This window comes from Rousettus aegyptiacus, unplaced genomic scaffold (genome assembly GCF_014176215.1).
Source record: "Rousettus aegyptiacus isolate mRouAeg1 unplaced genomic scaffold, mRouAeg1.p scaffold_m13_p_1, whole genome shotgun sequence".
Taxonomy (NCBI): domain Eukaryota; kingdom Metazoa; phylum Chordata; class Mammalia; order Chiroptera; family Pteropodidae; genus Rousettus; species Rousettus aegyptiacus.
In genome coordinates this window covers 41,725,450-41,751,297 of record NW_023416284.1, presented here as the reverse complement: position 1 = coordinate 41,751,297, position 25,848 = coordinate 41,725,450, and the positions used below count along the sequence as shown (strand labels likewise).

At 34.4% G+C, this 25,848-nt stretch overlaps 1 protein-coding gene across 2 annotated transcripts in view; it reads right to left on the bottom strand.

Annotated features, from left to right (window-relative positions):
- The window catches only part of PATJ (PATJ crumbs cell polarity complex component), a 282,880-nt gene that overhangs the window by 92,649 nt on the left and 164,383 nt on the right, over positions 1-25,848 (bottom strand). For both annotated transcript variants that reach the window (XM_036234605.1, XM_036234602.1), the window contains exon 29: positions 10,459-10,550. In XM_036234605.1, coding sequence (XP_036090498.1) covers positions 10,459-10,550 — 92 coding nt within the window. The remainder of the gene's footprint in view (positions 1-10,458; positions 10,551-25,848) is intronic.

Below are 25,848 nucleotides of genomic sequence, written 5' to 3'. Positions count from 1 at the left end.
TAATAACAATACCTAACATTTAATGTTTTATGATTTTAGGATGTTCAGTTCAGATGCTTAAATTTCCAGGTTGCTAAATCTTTTATTACTGTTAATTCATTCAACCATCAACCCTTATGCACAAAGAAAAAAATCACCAAGTCTAATGGTTTCATTCTAACCACTTCATCCTTTTTTGCCTTTTCTTCCAGTCCCCTAGTTCCTGTTCAAATTCATGTACTTTTCACATTGTCTGGACTATGACAACAGTATCCCTAGTGGTTTCCTAGTTCTGTTTTCTCTGTGTCTCTATCCACCCAAATTGCTCTTCTCTTAACTGTGAACCACTTGGTAGCATTCCTAGCAACTAAACCTGAAAATGTAATCTCAATAACGGAACATCACAGAATTCCCCCTCCTTTGTTGTTTGTTTTGCCTGATGTATTGTTATTTATTTGCATGTCTTGGAGAGCTTCTTAACTCTATGGTCGTATACAGCATCTAACACACAGTAGGTACTCAATAAATGCTTAAATTAAATTCATTCATGCAGTTTGGACTCAGTTATTTCCTATGTAAGATTACCAAGGTAGCACTCCTCCTACAGTAATCTCTCCTCTGAAATTCTAAACTTACATGACTTTTCTCAGCACTTTCATTTTATTCTTCTAAGAATACTTCACTACATTCTTGGTATCATGTACATGTCATATAGAGGAATTTGTTGATAAAACCCTATATGTTATTCCTTAACCATCACAGTTGTAAACATAATTCAAACCATAACTAAAATTCAAATTATAATAAGAGATTTCATTAGCATGTTATTTCAAACATCAATCCAACAACCATTAACTAATTTTGTAGAATAAATATGGAATATTCTTTCTAATACAAACTCTGAAAGAACATTACAAATTGTAGTCAAAAAGATTAGTGTACTATGAGGAGAACATACTTATCCTTTAAGAAAGCACAATGAGCCTATGACAACACTTTTTGAATGAGGAAACAAATAGAAATCTGATATAATGGGTGATGTGTGTGTGTGTGTGTGTGTGTGTGTGTGTGTGTGTGTGTGTTTGTAGAATGCCAAAATTTATCATTTATCAGAGACTGAGTTACCTCCAAGAAGCATTTCTATTTCTTTTAAAAACGAAAGTGGGTTCCAACTTACAATCCATAGAGAATATCAAGGGATCTCATATAGGCCAAACAAACTTGAAAAAGTCTCACCACCATTCCTGGTTTCAAAATTTATTACAGAGCTAAAATAATCAAACAGTGTGGTACTGGCATAAAGGTAGATATATAGACTAATGCAATAGAGAGTCCTGAAATAACCCTCACATATATGATCAGCTGGTTTTTAACAAGGGTGTCAAGACCATTCAATGGGGGAAAGGCTCATCTTTTCAACAAATGGTGCTTGGAAAACTGGATATCCACGTGTAAAAGAATGATGTTGGATCTTTCCCTTACGCTATATACAAAAACTAACTCAAAACTACAAAACTCTTAAAACACATGGGGAAAGCTTCATTATATTAGATTTGGCAATAATTTCTTGGGTATGACATTGAAAGTATAAGCAACAGCAACAAAAAATAGATAAATCAATCTACACCAAAATGAAAAACTTCTGTGTATCAAAGGACACAATTAATGGAGTGAAAAGGTAACCTATGGAATGGGAGAAAATATTTGCAAATCACGTAACTGATAACGGGTAAATATCCAGAATATTAAAGCATTTCTACAACCCAAGAACAACAAAATAAACAACCTGATTAAAAAATAGGCAAAGGACTTAAAAAGACATTTCTCTAAAGAAGATATACAAATGGCCAATCCACATACAAAAAGATGCTCAATGTCACTAATCATCAGAGACATACAAATAAAAACTACCATAAGATATCACTTCACACCCATTAGAATGGCTACCAAAACAAACAAACAAACAAATAAAATAAAAAGGCAACCCCAATTCCCCACCCCCAGAAAATAACAAGTGTTGGTGAGATTATGAAGAAACTGGAACCTTTGTCCACCGTTGGTAATAATGGAATATGGTGCAGCCACTATGAAAAACAGTCTGATGGTTTCTCAAAGAATTAAAAACAGAATTACCATAAGATTCGGCAATTTCACTTCTCAGAATATATTCAAAAGAATTGAGAGTAGGATCTCAAAGAAACATTCGTATACTCAAGTTCATAGCAGTATTACTCACAATAGTCAAAAGATAGAAGGAATCCAAGTGTTCCTCACCAGATGAATGGATAAACAAATGTGGTGCATACATACAATGGAATATTATTCAACCTTATAAAGGAAGGAAATTCTGACACATGCTACAACATGGATGAACCCTGAAAACATGGTAGTGAAATAAGCTAGTAACAAAAGAACAAATGCTATATGACGCCACTTTCATGAGGTACCTAGTATAGTTAAATTCAAAGATAGAAAGTAGAATGGTAGTTACCAAGAGCTGGGGGGAGGGGAGAATGGGAAGTTATTTTTTAATAGATATAGTTTCAATTTTGCATCAAGATGTAAAGAGTTCTGGAGATGGATGGTGGTGATGGCTATAAACAATGTGAATATACCTAATGCCACTGAACTGTACACTTAAAATGGTTAAGATGGTAGTTTTATGCTATGCATATTTCACCACAGTTTTAAAAAAATTAACTAAGCAAGACAAAAAATGTACATGTGCAATTAGAATATATTTGAATTATGTAGACTATCACTTATAATCATTGTTTTCAGGACTGCTCTGGTCTTGCCACTTGCAAGTTCACTTTCATGAAACCCACAGGATATTATTTTATGCCAACAAAATGCCTGAATTCAGTCTGGATTGCTGAGTAAGATAATTTAATTTCTTTGCAATCTGTTCTAAAATGATTACAACTACAATCTAGTGCCTAGCACATCATTTAGGTACACATGCAGAAAAGCAGAATAAATGAGGAACATACGAATATAACTAAACAGGCCTAGATATTATTTCCTGACTGTATTAAATATAGTGATGTGAGATATGTGAGGACAGAAAAAAAATTCAACCCTACTTTTTCTCCATTAATTGAAACATGACAATGACTTAACATTTAGTCAGGAAACCTTCATGTAAATGAACCAGAAATAACATATAAGACAAAGCAAATCATTATATCTCAATGAGAGCAAAATTCCTTTCTGAAAAGATTCCACAAGATATTTCTAACCATACAAACAGACTGAATATATTATTTCCAATTTCCAGTTGGAAGAAATCACCAAAATAGCTGGATATGCTGAATCTGAAATAAATATCCAATGAAAGTGGAATTATGGACTCTATTTACTTGACATTCCAAACGACGTCAATCACTAATGAGGGCTGCTGGGAGGTACTAAGCATGCAGACCCACCCACATCTTACAAAGGTGGCCCCAGGCAAGTTCCAAATAATTGCCAGTTGTGCAGAGGAAAAGGTGGCTCATAAAATATTTGCCTGTGCAGACTGGTGGAAAGGTTCATGTGGGGAGCTTAGGACTAGATGGGATGCATGACTTGGCCTAATAAGTTTCCCATAAAGATTCTTTCTAAAAGGTAGGGTGGCAGATACTCTGTGCCATTCCCTTCTTTATCCTGGCTGGCATAGTTCATATATTGTTTAGATATCCATTCTTCACCATAAGGCCATATCCTGCAAAAAGTGACACCCGCCCCCCCCGCCCCCCGCCGCCCCCATGTCCACTCCCAGGTATAAATCCAGGGTAAATCCTGCCTGATTCTCCTGAGATAATGATGGCAATCTTATTTCAAGAGCCAGTGAATTGGTTTATCATTCATGTCATAGTAGAGATCCTGCTAAAAATGTCTGAAGGATGAAAACTTCTCAGGATCAACGCCAAAAGCCCACACATGACAAGAAAATGTGCAGAGAGAGCAAATATCTTACTCAGGATGCTCATGATCTGTTTAGGTAGCTCCACTTTTATCACCCATCCTATTCATTAGGATTTTTTGCCAGCAAGCAATAGAAATGAATTTGGGCCAACTTAAACAAAAGAGAATGTATTAGAGGGATATTGGGATCTCACAAAACACAGGTAGGCTATATATCAGACTTGGAACAGATAGGAACTAAGAAACCACCACAGGACAAGGGAGCAGGAAGTGGAATAATATCATAGCAGGAACCTATGATCAAGGCCCTGTGCCTCTATGAATAAATGTCATCCATATAAAGTCACTCACATTACTTGCTTTCTATTCTAAACCTAAGGTATCATATTGCCCAAGCTTAGGTCACATGACTACCCACTAGACACACCTCAGCAATGAGAGAAAGTTCTGGGTCCATTAGAGAGAGATAGGTATCTAGGTTTACTGTTTTTACCGTTTCACCATACTACACACATTGTGTGCGTGTGTGGTATGTGTATGTTTATGTTTCAGAGGAGGGGTCTACCAAAGGAAACAGGCATTCTACAGGGAAAGGAGTATAAATATTGACCAGCAAAAAAGAAAAGAAATGCCCATATCATCCCTGTGACCAGCATAATTTTAGGTGTTTCTGAGTGTTATGAGAAGTGAAACAAACATAGTTATAATTTCTACCATCTGGTACTATGTTAAGGAATGGGAATAGCAAAAGAAAAAAATTACCAATTCTATTCCTGGAAAAATAAAAGTGGATTTTCAAAGACATTTTACAAGTCATACAAGAAAGATGGGCTCGTTATTTGGTAGCATCACTTTACCTAATTCACTGAATTCACCTAATTCATAAAGGACTCTGTAAAATTTTTAGTTATTTCAGACTACCTAACTACAACCACCTTCGAAAGAGGAAAATTTACAGTTACTGTGGCTATTCAAAAGAATATGCCATAGGCTTTCAAGATGATTCCAGAAATGTATGACTTTATGGAAAATGTACAACTTCCCAAGGTTACTATAGTATGTCAAAGGGAACAATGATTCTTATTTGGATGTATAAATTCTAGACTTTGACAAAAGAGCAAAATACAAAATACTCCAACTCACCTTGTTCTTTCTTTAACTAAAAGGCTTACAAATTCTACTTATGAATATAAAATAATCAATATTACTATTTAAAACAGATAGTACAGGAAACAAGTACTGAAGAAACTAAGCAAAAGTCAGCATTTCAGAACATATGAGAGACTTGTATGGGTCTACCATATGGTCTGATTAAACAGAGAAACAGAAGAGCTTTGAAATTGCAGGAGTGTTTCTACTTCTTTCCTCCCTGTGATTCCCAATAAAGTTCAGTGCTAATGACAGGCCTTTTCCTTAAAACTTCTTGTCCTATATCCATCCATGAATGATATTTTATGTGTACATTAAAGGGGGAATTGCATTCTTTAATGGTTTATGAGAGTCAGAAAGATGGTTCCTCATAGTATTTAAAACAAATGACATAAAGAGCTGTACTCATCCAATGGTACTTTCTTAAAGAAGGATTGTTTTTCTCCTAGGAGTGAATGTTCAGGTAAACTGAGCATAACATCCAATTCTGAAAACCTACAGATTTCTATACACACTATATGACTTTGCTTATTTATCCTTCAGGTCTGAGCTTAAGCATCTTTCTCTGTGACAACTTCCCTTAGGCTCCAAAGATTAGGTTAGGTTTGTCTCCTATATGTCCCTACTGTATCAGAGCACTTACATCACTGAATGAGGTATCAGGTTGTTTACACTCTGCCTCCTTCTTTAGGGCAGAGATTGTGTCACTGACTCCACAGCACCAGCACAAGTAGGCACTCAGTGAATACTTGATGAATAAATGCATGAATAGATTTTGATGAAAGTAAAACTCATAATTGTGCCCACCACCTTTCCCCCTCATATTGATCAAAACAAGGTATTAAGAGTCAAGAGCACAATAAGGACTTTAAAAACAGGTATTCAATTTGCTTCTTCACATGTACTTCTCCTAGAGAGGACTATGACATTCACATTCATTTCAAGTCAATATCATCTTTTAGGGACGTGGCCAGAGAATGACGGGCCACACTATATTTTTAATTACAAAACAAGACATATGTTCAATCGATACAGTAAGGTGGATCCCATGGTGAGTCCAGTTTTACTCAGTAGGGCTTGACAGCTAGCACTAAATCTTGCCAAGGGTTCCAGTTTCATTTGGCTTCCTTTAGCCCCAGGAGTTTTTACACAGTACACGTAATTAAGTAATGGAGAGTGAGTTGTTATACATGACATTTAATTTTCGATAGTGGGGGAAGGTACGACAAGAGCTGCAGGCAAGATCATTAATCTCCTTGGATCCCTGTACTGCCAAATATAGTAATTCCTTCTTCATTGTATTAATATAGCTCTCTTCCTGTACTTAAATTGGAGTGCTTGTGTAGAGGGGATAACGTTAAATAGGAAAACCCATAGAATCGAATGTGTGGTACACAGTAATAACCCAGATTGTAATATACCTCTAGGTGATCCAGAGTAAAATTAGTGTATCAAAGTCCATATGTGGCTCACAGCAAATTTACATGATTATACGACTGTTGAAAATCTAATGATGTAGGAAAAAAATGGGGGCGGGGGAATGATATGTAAGTCATGTATACATAGCAAAAACTTACAAATTTTCACTAATGACTCACAGACCCTTTGTGAATTACAGATCAATCAGTATATGAATAAATACAAGTGTTAAAAAGAAGATGACAAGGAACTGATCATACGAATGTACACTCACTATACTAAAGGCCTAAGTTAATTAAAATGTTGCCTGCAGCATATTTTAACAGTTTTCTGTAATTACTGCTAATCATACTCCCAAATATGCAGCCAGTTCCCATTTTTATCTCAATTGTCAATAAATTTGAAAAGGAGTTCCCAAGGTATAAAAGCCAAACCTTTCTATGCAATGGAAATGTACAGAGAATCAATAATTTCAGCTAAGGAAGAAAATATTGCCAAATAGAAACACTAACTGTAAAAAAAATACAACTTATAAAAATCAGTTTTTAAAGTAACATTACATAATACAGTGCAAGCTATATGGTTAAAGAAAGGTATAATTACATGTCACACCAAAATGACTTAAGTGTTAACTTTCTGAAACTTGATAACCAACGATATTTAATTGCTTCAGGATTTGGTTCCAAAAAGGCAAAATTAGGGTTCTTGTAACAACAGTCTGAAAGAGATATAATATATAGGCAGAAGTCGAAAGATGTACCTAAATGATTATTGAACTAGGCAATCAGATTGAAGGCGATAGGAGGATAGCTGGACAGTGCCTAAAATACACTGGTTACCAGACATGAATAGGACTCCAGTCTTCAACCACGCCTACACCGGTGATGTGCGCAGCTGATGAACAATATTTTCTTCTTTGATTTCCTTATGTGCTTTAAATTCTGACACTATTTGATATTACTCACCTCAGTAAAAACCTATTATAACATATTTTATTGTCGTGGGGATTAATTCATGTTAACTGATTTCTCTTTATACATTCCTCAATTAAGAAGTATTCTACTCCTTATTAGAATACTAGGTTACCATTTAAAAAAAAAAGGGAGAAGAAGCTGCTGACAGAGAACTAAAAGAGATGTTTTAGGCACGTGCCCATATCTCTTATTCTAACATTTACCAGAAATGGTTTTACATAATGTCTGTAGTTACCTCTTCTAGTGCTTACTATCATGTTAATTAAAGCATTCTTAAACTGTAAATGTGCTTCGCTTTAAAAAATATTCAAGATTCTGAAATTAGATAAAGCATACATGAAGGAATAATTCTTTTTCCTCCTCTTTCCTTCACCAAGACTTCTTCTTTTTTTCTTTTACCTTCTTCCTTCCTTTTACCACCCTTTCCTGATATCATCATCATGATCATCTTCTTCATCACTATAGCAATGAACATTGTTGAGTCCATCTTGCCAGGCAATTTATATGTATTAATACATTAGACAATTATAAGATAACCACAGTGTCCTCATTTTATAGAAAACTGACCAGGTGCACAGAGCCAGAGTATTAAAACTAGATTCAGATCTAGCAAGGTGAATCCAGGATTGCTTTTTTAAATCACTTTATAGTTCAGCTTTGCTTTAGAAAAGAATCCATCACTTTAGCTAAAATGAATAGTTCCTTCCCTATAGAAACCGAAGCATTAATTAATAAAATGTTGGCATATAGGTTCCCAAAGTTATCGACTGAAGCAAACAAAAGGCTGTCAACAATGCATACATATCTCTCAATTCAATTTAAGCTCATTTTCCTTTACAGTCTAAAAGTGGACAACAGATTGTTCAGAATTACATCTTTTCTCTCTCTATAAAAGATTAAAAAAAAATCTTCCTAACTTAGATTATTTGGGAAAGGAGTGAGGAAAGGGACTAAAGCATGAGTAATTTTATAAAATAATGCATTATATATGTATATGTATTTTTATATCCACAAAATGAGTCAAACTAATTTACTATGATTGTTGACTTTGGAAAATAGATAATCTAGAATTGCTTAGTAGGAGCTGAAAAAAAATGTATTCGATAAAGTTTTCTGAATGTCCACCATATACCAGGCATTATAATTTAATGACCGTGCAAGAAATGTTCATAATTAAATTACATATTTTGAACGTACATCAATACTTTTAAATTGCTTAAAATCACTTCCCATAAATAAGTATTTAGCAGCAGGCTCAATCATCCTTACACCATTAATTTACTGAACAAATTCTTTCCTTGATTCTGATCCCTTCTGAACAATCAAGAATGAAATCATCAGAAACAATTAATGGGGCTTTATTACTATTATTAAAATTCTACTCAGTTTTCTCTTCTGTATTCTAAATAAATTCAAATCATTTAACCTTTTTCTCGAAGGAGGGTTCTATTTCTGAATTACTTAATTGCATTAAATGATTTCATTTTGATCCCATTCAATTTTCTTTTGTTCTCTTTAAAATGGGATGACCCAGTATAGGTAATAAAAGCCCCACAAATGCTGAAGAGGTAACAGTAACGTTGATAAGAGCACTTGCTACAGTCGCCACCACGGTCTGAGCAATTATGTACAGACACTGTTGAGAGTTATGTAAGTCTTCTCATGTAACCCTCACACAACTTTATACAATGTTTTCAAGCCTAAATGGCTTGAACTCTGCTTATATGGACTTCTCTTGATAGACATCTTAAACTCTTGAGTGGTGGGCCTTTCCTCAAGTCTGTTCATGTTTTCATTATCCAAGTCTAATTTTGTAACCTCTGGTTACAAGAAGAGCAAAGAAACCCAAAAAAGACATTGGTGCCAACAAAGGATTTCAAAGTGAGTAAGCCAGAGGAGGTTGTCAACACACAAAGACAGGAAGGAGGAAGGTTTCAACTCTTGGACACAAGAGTGAAAAACCAGGAGACCAGAAAGTGCTACCGCATGGAAGAAAATGTCACCAATGTAGGATTTCTTTAGGAGCAAAGTAGCAATACTCCGCAAGGCTAAAGTGACGTATGAAAAGGAAGATTTCATTAATGTCTGTGTCTGGGAATAAAACTGCCCCCTTTATCCTAGGGGCCCCCTGGGATTGGATAAGTCTTACAGACAGGTTACTAAAGAGAAGGGGGAATAATAATAATAATCAACATCATAAAATACCAGTTAACACTCTTTTAGCTTTTACTCTATGCTAGACACTGTATCGAACATTTTAACTTTTTGAAATAACACAATGAGGTAGGTGCTTTATTATCCTTATTTTACACGTAATAACTGAGACACAGAAAGAAGAGAAACTGAGCAACAGTTAACACACAGGGTTAATTATATTACCTAAAAGTAATTCAGGTTTACCTGTCATTTCAGTCCAATAACAGGGAATCAAACCTCATTCCATTGCTGATGAGGCAATGATGGCTATCACCAATGAAGATTCCCACTTTTGACTCACTTATGCCAAAAGGGCTCAGTGAGCTAGAAGGCGAGGTACAGGTAAATGTGGAACCCCAAACACACCACATGACTCGAGACAGCAGAGCTCATATTTCCTTCCCTCTGGATTTCTCACCGGCACTCTCAACGGAAAGCTCCTAAAATTTTCCTGAGTTCTGTTTTCCTGACTATTCTTTGATGAAGACATAAATGAGTAAGCAAACGTACTAAATGATGGTTACAGAAGAACGAGAAGCTAGAAAGCTCTATTATATTTACGGGAGGATAATGAGATCCAGGAAGAAAAGAATTTTTAAAAATTGAAATACAAATATTAGCCTCAACTACATACTATCAAGTGAAACATATAAAACAAGAAAGTTCCATAATCGAAACAATCTATACTTTTCTTAAAGTGACAGTTACAAAAGAGAACTGTATTTTTAGAATACAGTGATTTTGTTAGGCAAACCAAAGATAAAGTAGTTTTACATAAACAGTGACATCTCCAGAAGAGACCTTAGATTTTGGAAAACCAGATCTGTCTTACCTGATAAAAACAAGCTTGACCTTTGATGGGGCAGTCTTGATAATGGCAGATGCATTTTGGTGACTTCTTCCATACAGGATCTGATTGTTAATCTGTTTGGGAAGAAATAAAATGCACTCAAAATGTAATATGTATATTTTGTACTATACACACACACACACACACGTATACACACATATATATACACATACATATTTATATGTATATATATATTTACACATGTATACAAGATATATGTATATACTTGAAATTAAACAATAAAGTCCATTCATTTTTAAGTGGCTACATGTAGGGCTCTTTAATGCTAAAAACCTTAATATTCTTTGTAGCACAGATTCAAAAACCAATTCTAAACAGCTATTAAAATCTCTTAATTTCAGTTTTGAATGCAGTTAAATTTCAAGAGAGAAGTAGCTGAACTAGATGCAAAAACTTTATGATATATATTTCATTTCCTACAGCTTTTCCAGATTCCCAAAAAACGTAGAAAACAGATGGAACTGTGGTATTCATCAGTGCTCTGGACAGCCCATTAAATATGATTCTGTAAATGTGTCAAAGTTATTATAAAGCATAAATTATGTTATTCCAGAGGAGGTAAACATTATATCCACATCTTAAGTCAAATTTTAGATCAATTGCACAGAAACATTTTACTGTCCATAAAAAATAAGCAATCTGCTCTCATCCAAGATGTGGTAGGATTTTTAACTTGATTAATTTCAACTAAACATGATATGAAAACATATTCTAAATTTTTTACTCCAGATTTTCCCACTGATAAACTATATGATAGTCATAATCAACTTTTTATTTTATTTCACTCAATTGATAATAGCTTACACAGTTTTGGCTTTTATTCATTTGCCTACTTAATAAGTAGTTAATGATAGTAGTTGCTATCTCTATGTAACTGAGACCTTGATAATTTCTACTATTAAAGGGATGTGTAGTACACTGTATAACGAATAGTAAAATGGGACATATGCTTTTTTTTGTAATTAACATCTAATTTGTCCTTGATGAAATTTTGCATTTGAAGACACAACCTGAAAAAGGTACATTTTTCTCATAACAGTTGTAATAAGAAAGTATATGGAAATGAATACTTCAAAAGATGAAATGAAAACATTTTTCACTGTCTAAAATGAAGCACCTCCATCACCTTGAAGTGGTAAAGCTGGGATTCAAATCAAAGGCTGCTGCCAAGAATGAACTCAAACTACCTCCTCACAATGCCTCTCATTCTATCAGTTTTTGTTTTTCACCAAGATAATCAATCTCTCAGAAATCTATTGATCGCCACACTGTCATTTCTCTGAGTCTCAGTTTCCTCTTCTTTAAAAGGAATCTAAGCATCTACTTCATAAAATTATTGTGAGAATATAATGAGATTATGTTTTAAAATTTTATTTATAATAATGCTTGATGAAGGATTTTTATATTTTATATATTCCAAACTACTAATGTTTTCTGTGAAGGTTTCTACCTTTTTAATACAATGTATTTAAAAATGTGCTCACCCTTTGTATGAATCTTCAATGGTGGATACCTGCCATTATACATTTGTCCAGATTTATAGAATGTACAAGAGCAAGAATAAACCGTGATGTAAACTATGGACTTGGATGATAATGACATGTCAGTGCAGGCTCATCAATTGCAACAAACATTACTCTGGACAGTGATATTGATAATGAGGGAGGCTATGCATGGGTGGAAATAGGGTATGTGGGAAATCTCTATCTCCCTCTCAATTTTGCTCCTCTAAAAAAATAAAATATATATTTTTAAAGGATCCACCCTCTAGATTTTATATTTTCTCCTAATACTTTCAGGTTGTTTTCTTAATTTTTTTTTTATTTTTTATATTTACATCTTCTTACCTAACTCAGCTATAAGGGATATGGTTCGATAAGTCATATAGTCATTAAGAGTAATGTGAAAAACCATACTTAGTGACATAGGAAATGTCGAAAATGTATTGTGGCAAAACCTAAATAAACAATAGTATGTCCAGCATGATTACTTTTTTTCAGTAACCAAATTTTTCAATCTCTTTAAATTTACAATGAACTACAAATAAAGATCATAATTTAAAAATGAGATAATGTGCGGAGTACTCGATTCAATGCCTGGCATTCAGGTAATTATCTGCGAATGTCTTCCCCACTGTACCTGGACTCTTCTTTCAGAAAGCCTTTCATAAATCTCGAACTATCGAACCTTGCAGTTTGAATTTTATTGCATTCGGTTTAAAAAAATGTTACCTTATTGCACTTATACCCCATCCAACATGGTGAAATCAACCGCTGTTCAGTGGAAAGCACCAGGCAGGCACATAATGTTTATTGCACTGAGCTAAACTCTGAGGGCAGGAACCGGTGTCCTCCTCTTGGTATTCCCCAGCTTGTCATGGATAGTTTGCATACAGTGACACTGGACGAGGATGGACTAAACCACAGAGCCCTGAATAGAAGTGGCACTTCCATTAATCAACTGTTAATACCCTTTCTCTGAGGTAGGCTCCAGCGTTCAATGTGATTGAGGTTAAAAAAAAAAAAAATGTTTTCCTTTTCTAATTCACAAAAATTTGAGCATATAAAAAACTTGAGCTGTTTCATGTTTATGGCTAGGTCTGCTTTTTAGCTGTGATCCTCCATTTTGATAGAATAGAATACATGGTACTATGATTTTAAGAGAGAAAAATTACAGCCCAAATGAAGAAAGCAGGTCATTAATTTTCATTTACCTAAATCTACAGTTACGTTTTTCATGGTGCAGTTTCTGAATGTTGAGAGGGTCTGGCAGTAGAATGGTAAAGCATCTTGCTTGTGTTTTTTCCAGTGCCAACAACTGTGGTGTTTACTGCTAAGGCAGCTGTTCCCTGCCAATGTTCAGAGGCCTCTGGAGAAACTCTGCTATTCAATGGTAAACTGGGAACAAGAACAAGAAACTCAAGATAGAGTGAAACCTGGTTTCACTGGATTAAATCTAAAAGGAAAATGCAGATCTCTGGATTAAAAAATTCAAGACGAAAACCTCTTTTTTGGCCTCATAAATGACACATCTGCAGCCTGAGTTTCAGGAGAGGAATATCTCTTTTGTGTTTTTTTAGATTTTCTTTAACGCAAAACAATATCACTATTTAAATAAAAGGTATATACAGCTTGCAACTACCAGAGAAATTTTTGTATTTCTTCATCACTAAAGGAAACACACTCCAGAGAAAATTCAGTAAGTAATTAGAAAGAATCTGATGTGTTTTATGTATAATTAACTTTAGACTGTCACTTATTCTATTTCTGAGAAGCTGCTGTTTCTGAGGGCACTATTCTTTAAACAACAGATGTAGGACATCTTCTAAGTATAGCATAGGGAAAAAAGTATTCTACATTGCCTGGAAGTCTTTTGGGTTAATGCTAATTAATAACAGCGAGTGCTTACTCTGTGCCAAACACTATGCTAAACTCTTTAGGCACAGTATCTCATTTAAATATCAGAACAACTGGGATATTATGTACTTTCACCAAATAATGAAACTGCAACTCCAGGAGCTTGAGTAATTTGCCCAAGGAGATTTAGCCATTAGGTTAAAAACCTATAATCCTAAGGCACACTTAGAGGTCACATCAACTATATGGTACACCTAAAAATCACGATTTCTAAAGGTGATCTTTATAAAGATATCTGTTAAATAAACTCTGAGCAGAAACAGGAGGATGCCTACTACCTTAGTACTTGGAGTTTTGAGAGACAGAGGTCAGAATCAAGCATTTCACCACTACACATAGCAGAAATACCTAATTGTTGACTGTCAGGCTTTTTGAAGTCCCAAATATAATATGGAGTCCTATAAGACTGTATCTTTCTGTTTCTGCAAACAAACCGCAACTAGCATAATACACACTTACTATACTTTTTCCCCATTGTATATACATGGATTGACCATCATTTAAATTTTTTCCAACCTGAGATAAAATAATTTAAATGTTTAATTTTGGGGCAAATACTGCTCTCATCCTTTTAGATATGACGGATATTCAGATCATCTACAAATTGGAAAATCATAATTTTCCATTTACTTCCAGTAAATTGAGAAGTAGAGAAACTAAGTGCCTTTCTCAAAGTTCTCCTTTCAAAGTTGATGCAATGATATGCGAAAAGAATTATTTAAATATGTCTTTATTTTTAATATTATCTCATAATAGTGGGAAGAACTATCTTTACTCCTGGATTTAGTTTCCACTCCACCCAAATAATCTACTTATTATCTTAAAATCTGAGATTTTGCAACTTTTATTTTTATTTTTTATTTATTTATTTATTTATTTATTTTTAGGCGAGGCAACCCTTGGTTGACTTCACAGATTGCAAGGTCTTAGTCAGCTTACAATCCCTTATTTTTTATTTTTTACACCTACAGCACCTGGTCTTTCTAGGTGGTCTCCTATCCAAGTACTAACCAGGCTTGACCCTACTTAGCTTCTGAGTTCAAGTGGGATTGGCTTGTTAAGGGTGGCATGGCCATAGAGATTTGCAACGTTTTCATTCAAGGAAACCATATATCATAATTCTCCTGGGATAGCCCAGTTTATGGATGTTGTTTCAATTATTAATAGTGTTCTCTCTCAAAAGTAACCCAGTGGATGATAAATTATATCTTTATCCCATGTTCATCAAACCATGATTATGGAAAGTTTATTTTATGCCATTTTGTCTTGATTTCTGTATCATTAAATGAGAAAGCCAGGCCAGACTGGGGTAGGGAGGTTTGGTAGAGACTTTGGGGATCTTTGCCTTCACAAAACCACTTCTCCTTGCAAGGGATGGTTCTTCAAACCTTCCCATCACAAATATTATTTATGACGGTGAGCATCCATGTTTGAATTGCTCATCATGCCATTCAAGGGGGACATATGTTACAGACGGAGACAATTAAGACATTCTATTGGAGGGGGTTAAATTGGGGCTAAGACATAGGTAACGATTCTCTGCATCTTCTCTAAGCTTCTGTGATATGCCACATTCTGCAACACGGATGAAGGGGCAGGGAAAAACCATCACTTCCTGAGGCCCTCATACATCTTGATCTTCGGGTTCCAGGAGGGACACTCACACCATTACAATAAATTCCTTTTTTGGTTAAATTACCTTGAACTAATTTCTGTTCTTTGCCACTAAAACGTCTTCATGGATACAGTACCTGGTGCTCCCTCTAATTCTAAATATTAATTTATACATCCAAGTGACACATCTCTCTGTATCTCCTTGTCTTATGCCCTCTCAGACACTCAGTAACTTACCATGGCATTCAAAAGAGAGGGGGAAAAAAAGGGGGGAAACAGACAGAGGAAAAAGGCTCTCTGTCCAAAGGAGCTTTCTAATATGTGCTTGACCCACATGTCTAGTTTTCTTATCTGTGTTTGGATTCCTCTTCTGATTACTGACAAAAAAAGGCCTCCTGAGATCCTCATGGTCAGTAACTTCTATCTCAGCTCTGTGGCCCCTGATGCCAGAAAGACAGCAATGTTTTACTATGGGTGAGTTAGCTCATCTTTTCCTAAGCTCTGAATTTCTTGTTCAACAAAATGTCATTCAGGAGAAAATTATAGCAGCTCTGGATACCGAAGACAATAGCCCCCAATGAGAAACATCTGTATTTGTAAAATTTATAAATCACATTATAAAGGGTTTTCATTGTGATTCATTTTCCCCTCATGGGTTGGTTTCTGCTACCGTAGTAAAACAAACAAGTAAATAAATAAAAAACCCACTGATTTGAGGTAAACTGTCTATATTTAGGTCCCAGAGATGAGATACTTACTTGCAATATTTTATAGTTTGTAGTTTGCAGAAAAAGTAGAACTGAGGTTAATCTGGCAAAGATTCGCCAAAAGTAAATGGATGTAAATCCTTTTGTTATATTACATAAACTTTCCCTTTAGAGGTATTTAATGAGATTTGTTTCAATAAAATTAATTATTCAAAAATATCATAAAGAAATAGGTATTCAACTACTCTTAATTTTCCTTAGTTCAACTGAACATGAATATAAATTTATTCTAGAGAGCAGCTCAATTAAATTTATTTAAAAAATTTACCAAATTGAAAGTAAAAGTTAATTAACAAGCTCAGATTAGAAATATTAATTATACAAAAATTAAAAGTTCAAGCAACAGATTTGCCTGAGGTTTGAATATCAAGTTATAATATATTCAACAAAACTCCGTCCTCCCATGCTTTTATGAAAGTAGAAGGATTTATTATGAACCGTGATAATTATTATTGAAGAACTGAGTTGGATATCAAGTAACTGGAATTGCTTGAAATCTGAAAGTCCCTCTCTCTAAGTCACTTTCAAATATATTTTAAAATGCACATTTCAAGACATTAGAGTCTATAGGTGAACTTTTTCTATAATGTCCTTATTGAGTAAAACACGCAGAAAAAAATGAACAAATCATAAGTGTTTATAACTTGATGAATCTTTTTATAGGTTAAGTTTTAATCTAACAATTTGACTTCTAAAAATTTAACCTAAAAAGATGAAAAACCTGGGTGTCTATCATGACTATACTTGTAATAGAAAAAGGAAAAACTATACATTTGACAGAAGATTTATTATATTTGCCTTTGATAAATGGAAAACTGTGCCATTAAAAGGAGATCCACTGCCATAAAAAAGATAACATTATTGAGTGAAAAAAGTAACAAAATATCATATAATCTATTTATCTCATTATTTTCATTTATGTAAAAGTTTTTCTCTGAGTCTAAAGAAAGCTGGCTGAGTATCTCTACTAAATGTCAACAATGATGGTATCTCTGATGGGATTTAAGATGACTTCCATTTTTTTTTCTATATTGATATTTTATAACTACTTTGTAATGATACCATTTAATAAATGCCTACATACTACACATGCGCATACACTCAACTTAAATACATCATTTCACTTATATTGCACACAAATCAGTAGAGGAATGTATTATTACCTCATTAGACAGATGGAGAAATTGAGGCTTAGGAAGTTTAAGGAACTGAACCATATTTAGAGCCTGTGTTTACAGACAGATCAATTTGAGTCCAAAAGCCTTTCCTGATAATGATCAGAAAATATTCCTACAGGTATTTATCTGGTGTGGGGAGAAAAAGCCATAGGATAAGTAATACATTTTTAATCTTATGGAATTTTAAATCCAATTAACAGAAATAAGACAACCCTTTATCGCCATGTATGTTTTAGATATAAGATTCTTTGATAAAATCACTTTGTAGAAATTCATTCAGTCAGATATGGTCCCTGACCTCAAGTAACTGGTATTCTAATAAATGACACAGTCTTGGGAACAAGTCATTGCACTGCTATATGATGGATGTCGGCATAAAGCAAAAAGTGACTGTCTCTTCTTGGAGATGGGTGGGTTGGTCTTGAGAAGTTGACAGAAACTTAGCAGGAACAGGGAGAAGTGAGCAGCAGAAAGGGGACCAGGACTAGGGAAAAGCATATGAAAAGAGATGTAGGTATTATGTGTAGGTCTCTTTCTAGAAATCATTGGTACTTCAGTACAGCTTTTGGGCAGGAAAGCAGACTAACAGAGAATCGAGCTAGACAGGTCTTGTTCAAAGAATACCTTGTGTACTTGAATATTTTCCTTTTCCAAACATCTTGGGCAACAGTCCCCATGAAGAATGATCTTCATTTTCCAAACCACTGGGAGAACTGAAGGGAATAAAGGGATGCCAAGGCCAAGGTACCAAACAAGGAAGATGACTAAAACTCACATAAAAACACAATTTCACTAGAACAAAAAAGTACTTCTGAATAAATTACCACATTAAATTTTTTCTCAAAAAAGACAAAATAATATACATCAAGTGCCAAAATCTTAATTCTTTGGGCAAAGGAACAAGTTGTAAGGAATAAGTTTAATGGATGCAGTGCTAAAGGGAGGTCTCTGGCAACTTCGATTTAATCTGTCTTCTGTGCAGTACAATGTTCCCAAAGGAACATACATTCATTTAAAAGGTTTAAGTGTGAAAGATTTATTTTCTCTCAAACAAAACTAATTAAATTGAAATACCTTCTAAAGGCAAAGTGATAGTAAAATGTAGCTCACATCTTTCTAAATTCGATATACTAAGAAAATAGTAAGATATTCTTTTGCATCCTTAATGCTGACAATTTTAAAAAAATATTGACTTCAAGGAAGTAAGCAGAGAAATATGTTCATGTGTTGCTCTTTTAGTGTTTCTGTGGAAATTGATCCAGCTGCTATAGGTTGGTTCATTGACAAAATAAAGTAGGTGCCTATAGATAATTTCCTTTTACCTGCAGGGCATAGGAAGGAACAAGTAACTGGAGGCAGAAGTATAATCTACCTTTCAGCAGCTCATTAATATTGCAGGGGAATCATGTTTTCCTAGGAGGCTGAGGCATTACAGCTTAATTCTATTTACAGTATTGTTAGTCACATAAGTAATTAGAACACGGGTGACCTGATGTCCTTTTTCCAAGAACATCAGCACACTAAGAGTTAAGACAGTCCCTAAACTAGTAATGCACAGCTTAGTATTTGCTGCTTTCGTAGGAACAATCTAATTAGAGCTCTTCTCCAGTTCCCTCTGTTACTGGAAGTTTTTTCTTTGCCTTCAAAATGGTTTCCTTGCAGCTTCTACAGACATAGCCACAAACCCAATCCATCATTAAAGGACTCTATCAAAGTCCCTAACTCCTCTCCTTCTAACCCAGTTTATCTCTCTCTCTCTCTCTCTCTCTCTCTCTCTTTTTTTTAAACATTAATCTTGTCAGTGAATTAGTCCTACAGTGGCAGGAGTATGTCATATATATTTGATAACTTTAAAAGTATGTCTCATACAGAGTCTAGCACTGTCACACTGCTCAGCAGGTGCTCCTGTACTTCTGTATTGAGAATACTGAGACTTACAAACTCAGTTCTAGGTAAGGTTGTGGCAGAGTCAGAATTCAAACTCAAGTTTCCCTATCCCGAAGCTTCTTTCCAGTAAGTATGGGGCCTGTGCAATGGGTGACGCAGATGTTCAACTTGATGCCATGGGACTCCTGCTACTTCATTTAATACGTATCCTAACCACCCATATTCCGTCCCCAAATATCTTCCTCCCTTCTTCCTTCTTTCCTTCCTTCCTCTCTCCGTCCCACCTTCTCCCTCCCTCCATCTCTTTAATCAATCAATCAATTAATTATTTTTTTGCGCCTTTGTGGTCTCCCATCCAAGTACTAACCAGGCCCAACCCTGGTTAGCTTCCAAGAACAGATGAGATCGGGCATGTTCAGGGTGGCATGGCTGTAGACGCTTCCTCCCTCTTTAAATAACTCTTCAGCACCCAGTTCCAAACTCTGTACAGTGGTGAAGGCAGAGAAAGATCCAATTCAAGTGTTAACTTTAAAAACTGTGCCCCAACAGAGTATAGTACTATTTCCTCAGTCTGTTCGTATGTATATATGTATGACAAATGTGTGAAGAGACAATGAAAAAAACTACACCTGTCAGGTTGGTTAAGGTCTGGTAATATTCAGTGTTTGCTAGATTTGGGGGAAATAACCTTTCTTACATACTGATAGTGGGGCGGAAAGATGATTTGATATAAATTATGCTTCAAACAATTGCACAAAGACATATATACCACTATTTTCTAATACTACTTGAACTGACACAGAAAATGATATACCATTCAGTAAAAAAGGTATGTACAATATGATTTTGTGTACATTAACTATAAAATCTATATTTTCACAGATGTATATGACTATGTATGCAAGAAATGGGAAAAATGGTAAGTTGACAGTGGTTACTTCTGGAGCAGTATTACAAAGGTAAAAGAGGGAAGATTATTACTTATACCTGTGCAATTAGAATTTTTTATGATTACACGTTGCTTTAAAAACGTAAAAAAAAAGTGTAATCTCTGTTAAAAAAGAGAAAAATAGCAGTAAGAAGCACTACCTTATGACATCTCAGTACGTTAGGGAATCAATTAGAATTAAAGCCTATTTGTTAACCTAATATTTTTGAATCATAGCCAGAAACATCAATAAGAATGGGCAACATGATTTAGAAAGCCAAAATAATTTTAAATTATAATATTTAAATATTGTGCAAAATGTTGAGACTTCAGGTGTGAAATCATCCTATTCTCTTGACCTCATTTTTCCAGCCACAGCTCCTAAGTCTAGGTCAATCCCAATCTCCTGGCATTTAGAAGAGATGGATGGAGAAAGACTCAAGTTAAAGGGCAGGAAGCACTATAGACTACATAAAGATCTTTCCTTTCCCTTTTGTGGATTCAGGAGCACATTCATTGCTACTTGTATTGGTTGTCAAAATTTCTAGTTCCATCACTGGGCATACCATTTTATTTCATGCAATTGGGGTGTAATCTGAATTAAATAACAAATGGTTATATTTTCTACAATAAGGCTGCAGAGGTACTTGGTACTTTGTCAATGTCCTTCTAGGACAACGGCAAATATTTACATCTAGATTCCTGACTAGATTCATAAGATATATCAAACTAGGTAACTTTCAAAAAAGCACATCTAGGCTCCACCTTCAAATTCTCATCTAGTGGGCTGGGGTGAAAGGCTGTTATTTAGGTAAAGCTGTCCTATGATACTGATATACAACCTTGGTTGAGAGCAACTTATACAGTGAAAGAGATTTATTTGGTAAAATTTTTGAGAAAGGATTTACAGCTTTTATGCTCCCCAAAACAGATCAGAAACACCTTAGGCTAAATCATATGCTGAAGCTTGAGAAGCAAAAATTTAGATTCCACAACTACAGAATATTAAGTTGAAAGGTTTTTAAAAATATTGAGTCCTCTTTTCACTTTACAGTTAAGAGAATACCAGAGAGATTAAGGAATCTATCTGAGGAAAATAGTTAAAAATATATCTGGTCACCCCGATAAATTTAATAAACAATAAAACATTTATCTGGTATTAGAAGCCATCTCTCATTAAAAAAAAAAAGTACATTTTCAACAAATAAAAACTAATATTTGTTTTTCTATTGTCATCTCTACTTTTGGATTTCAAGTTGATTATTTAATGTTAAATATTTTTAAAAACTCTATACTGAGATATCAGAGCTAAATAAGTATTTTATTTAGAAAAATAACAAAAATAATGTCATAAATTTATCTAAAAGTTGTGTTAGGTCTTAAAAAATGTCTCTGGAGGTATACTGACTAAAATACATGAGCAAAAACATGGAATGAGGGAAATGCATGTCCTTATAGAGGACTTATTTAAGTAACTCAGTGTAACTGGATCACAGCATGGTAAGAATAGTGACAGAAACTGGAATGGTAGGTTAAAGATATCTTTTGGAAGACTTTGAATATTATGGTAAGAAGTAGTAAGTACATGTTCTTTTTATTATATATAAATTTCATTTTAACATATATAGATAACCTAAATAGGTGCAGAAAAAGCATTGACAGAATATAATGCTAAATTGTGATTTAAAAACCCACTTATCAAATTAGAAATGGAAGGGAAGTTCCTCAGTTTGATAAAGGACACCTATAAAGAACCTACAGCTAAGATCTTATTTAATATTCTAACAATAAATGCCTTCCTTTGAGATGAGAAAGAGAGAGAGAGAGAGAGAGAGAGAGAGAGAGAGAGAGAGAGAGAGAGAGAAGAAGAAGAATAATAAGGAGGAGGAGGATGAGGAGGAGGAGGAGGAGGAGGAGGAGGAGGAGGAGGAGGAAGAGGAAGAGGAGGAGGAGGAAGGGGAGGAGGAGGAGGAGGAGGAAAAGACCAGCCATAAATCATATATCTGATAAAGAACTAGTATCCTGAATATATAAAGAACTCTTACATTTAATTCAATTATAAAAAGACAAACAACCTAATTAAAAATGAGGAGAAGACTTGAATGGACACTCCACAAGAGGATATATCTGAATGGCTGCTTAACACAAGAAACATGCTCAACGTCATCAATCATCAGGAAAATGTAAGTTAAAATCACAATGAGGAACCAGAGCAGCTGTGGAACAACCAGACTGCTCATACACTGCTGGTGGGAATGTTTAATGGCCCAATCACTTGGAAAAAAGGGTTGCAGATTCTTTTTAAGTTAAACACACAAATATCCTGTTTCCCAGTAATTTACCATTAATATTTAAGAGAAAAGAAAATACTTAAGAGAAAAGAAAATATTTGTCCTCAAAAAGGCCTGTCATACAAATGTTCATAGCAGGTTTATTCATTATAGTCATAACTCTGGAACAAAACCCAAACGTCCACCCACAGGTAAACTGATAAACAAATTGTGTTAGAGTGACACAGTGGAATACTCCCCAGCAACAAAAAGGAACAAACTACTAATACATGGAACAACATACATGCAACAGACATGCTGAGAAGGAAACTGTACACAAAAGAGTACAAACTGTATGATCCCATTTACATGAAGTTCAGAAAAGAAAAAAATTAATCAAAGGTAAAAAAGATGGGGGTGTGAGGTTCCAGTGGGAAAGGACATGAGAAGAGTGTCTGGGGAGACAAACATGATAGATGGTAGAATCACATAAGCGTATGCAGTTGTTAAAATTGTACAGATAAGATCTGTGCATTCCATTTATGTAAGTATTGCCACACAAGACTATAAAAATGTTAATTGGGTAGGGATGGGTGTATGGAAGTATAGATGATACATAAATGGCAGGCTTTTGGTAACTGTTGAACTATATGATGACTACAAAAAAGAATTTTATTATGTTATCCATTTACTTTGTAGATGTTAAAAAATATCAATAAAGCATTTGTTGTTGTTTAAGGAGGAAAAAACATATATAGGTATACCTCCCCAGGTAAGGTTTTCCTGACAGAACACTTTTTGATTTTTAATACTTAAGCTTCATAGAATATACATCTCTAAATAAAGTATTTTTCAGTAAACATTTATATAGGAAAAATTTATATCTACATTCTCAATATAAAATAAAAGATTTTAAATAAAACGTTGTGAGGGAAAAGTCCCGATGTGTATTACAAGTACAGAATCACAAAGAGATCTGAATTGCACATTTGGTATGAAAAATTAGGATGTGCAGTTTGGATGTTGGTGGAGCTAAAAGAGAGCAAGTTACTGTATACGAAACTACTATGTGTTAGGAATCATATCACTTGGTGATTCTGTAGCGATATTAGGCACTTTACATCCTAATATGATTATGTGTTACCTAAATACAATTATTTTTATGGTATTTTAGCTATATTTTAGAAAAAGGGGAGGGTGTTGATGTGTAATGAATTTTTCCTGACTTAAAATAATGAGAAAAAATAAAAATAAATAAAATAAAATAATGAGAAATAGGCTCATGGTTACTGTTTTGGTGAAATGTCTGATTTTCATGTTGGATTACTGATTTTAAGCTCGCCTCTTAAAAACTGTAATTAAAACACACATATTCAACCACATTTGTGAAGAGTTTAAGCAGTTGTTTGATATTGTCAGTAAGTCAAACTTGGAATAAGAATTTCATTAATACTTTTCTTTTAATTTCATGCCTTAAAATTGAAAAATTACTGTAAGTGACTACAAATGATCATTGTGCAAATAAAGTAAAATACAGAAATAAATTATATGTTGAGGCAGATATAAGGAAACCTTTCTCAACTTAAGAGCATGTCTTTCCCGACTGCATTTTAAGTGCAGTCACTATGATAGCAATGAGTAGAACTGGAAGGAAATGGGAAAGAAACTAGCAAAAAAGAGGGAACAGAGGCCTGGAGAACTATCTCAAAGTTGTGTAAGACCCAAGAAAAAACTGCAGCAAAGAGAGGAGAGTCTCAAGAGGCACTGCTGAAAACCAATTATTCCTTCCAAAAGGCAAGTTTCTTTTTCAGCGTATATTCCTATCTTTATTTTTTAATATTCCTTCTATATTAATCTAAGTTTCTTAGATTTCCCTCATTTTTACTTTCTGCTTTCATGACACTTTCTCTCCATGATATTAAGATAATGTGGCTCATTTTTACTTTCTGCTTTCATGACACTTTCTCTCCATGATATTAAGATAATGTGGCTCCCACATAAAGCTTTTGTGGAGCAATAACGAGGACTGTAATAATAAAAATTAAATAATTGTCATCCTTCCAGAAGATCAGTAAGAATATAGATATTTAGCCTAAATATTTCGGCAGCATAAAGACGATGATGACATGTGACTAAGTAATTCAAACCTCTTCCCCTAATAAGCCAGGGACAGAAACAAAAATGGCAGAAACAGAGCTCAAAGACTTCACTGCAAGAAACACAGAAAAAAGAATGAGACTTCTAAATATAAACTAGGTTTTACATATATTTCTTGTAGCCTAAAAGCAAAACTTGAGCTCTGTAATAGTGCTGAAGGGGAAAACTCTTATATTATGAAGTTCAAGAAGCTCTCAAATTGGGCAAGAACCACCTCGAAAAAATATTATTTTTCTTCCCAGGTTCTTGAGAGAGAGGTATAATTTCACCCACTGCATTCTTCTGTTAATGAATTCAAAGTGGCACTAAATTTTCAGATAAAACAAGTAACATGGTATTGCATTATGAGAAACTACCTCAGATATTTTAAACTAGTGCTGTATTAACTGCATTAATCTAGATCTACCAAAACTACAAAATGATGAGAAATTTGCTTTCCTTCTAGAATTATTATTAATCTAAAACTGAATAACTTGAGAACAAACCCCTTAAGAGTTGGAAAAGCTAGTATTTGCATACTGATTCTGTTCCTTCATGTATCAGTTTCCTTATATGTAACATAGGGATTAAAACAGCACCAACTTCCACTGGGTTGTTGTAAAAGTTAAGAGAGAGAATGAATGGAAAAAATTTAGCACTGCCTCATAAATACGTTTTCTTAATGAGTATATCTTTTTGTAACTCAACCTGGATATAACACAATGGATTACTTAGGGAAGATAAGTTAGCAAGACAAAAACAGCTGCCGGTTACAAGATGGTAAAGACCAGGGGGATTGCACTCTGAAGAAAGGGAAAAGGTTGCACACATCACAGAGGTCCCATGTTTTGTGTGTGAGGCTGACCACTCAACTAGCACCACATTTTTCTGTTGACTTTCGAATTGTGAATTAGGTTGTAGATTATTTTAAGAGTCACAAAATCGGGTGACTTCAGCTTTGTATATGGGAAGGTCGTGTTCAGGACATTCTTTCAGTATTTATTTTTGTCAGGTCTGATTAACAATTTTTTTTAACTGAGATACAGTAGACATATAATAAATCACCTATTTAAAATGTAAAATTTGATGTTTTGATACTCATGAAACCATTACCACAATAAAAAAATTGGTTAATCTACTTTTGTACCTTTAGCT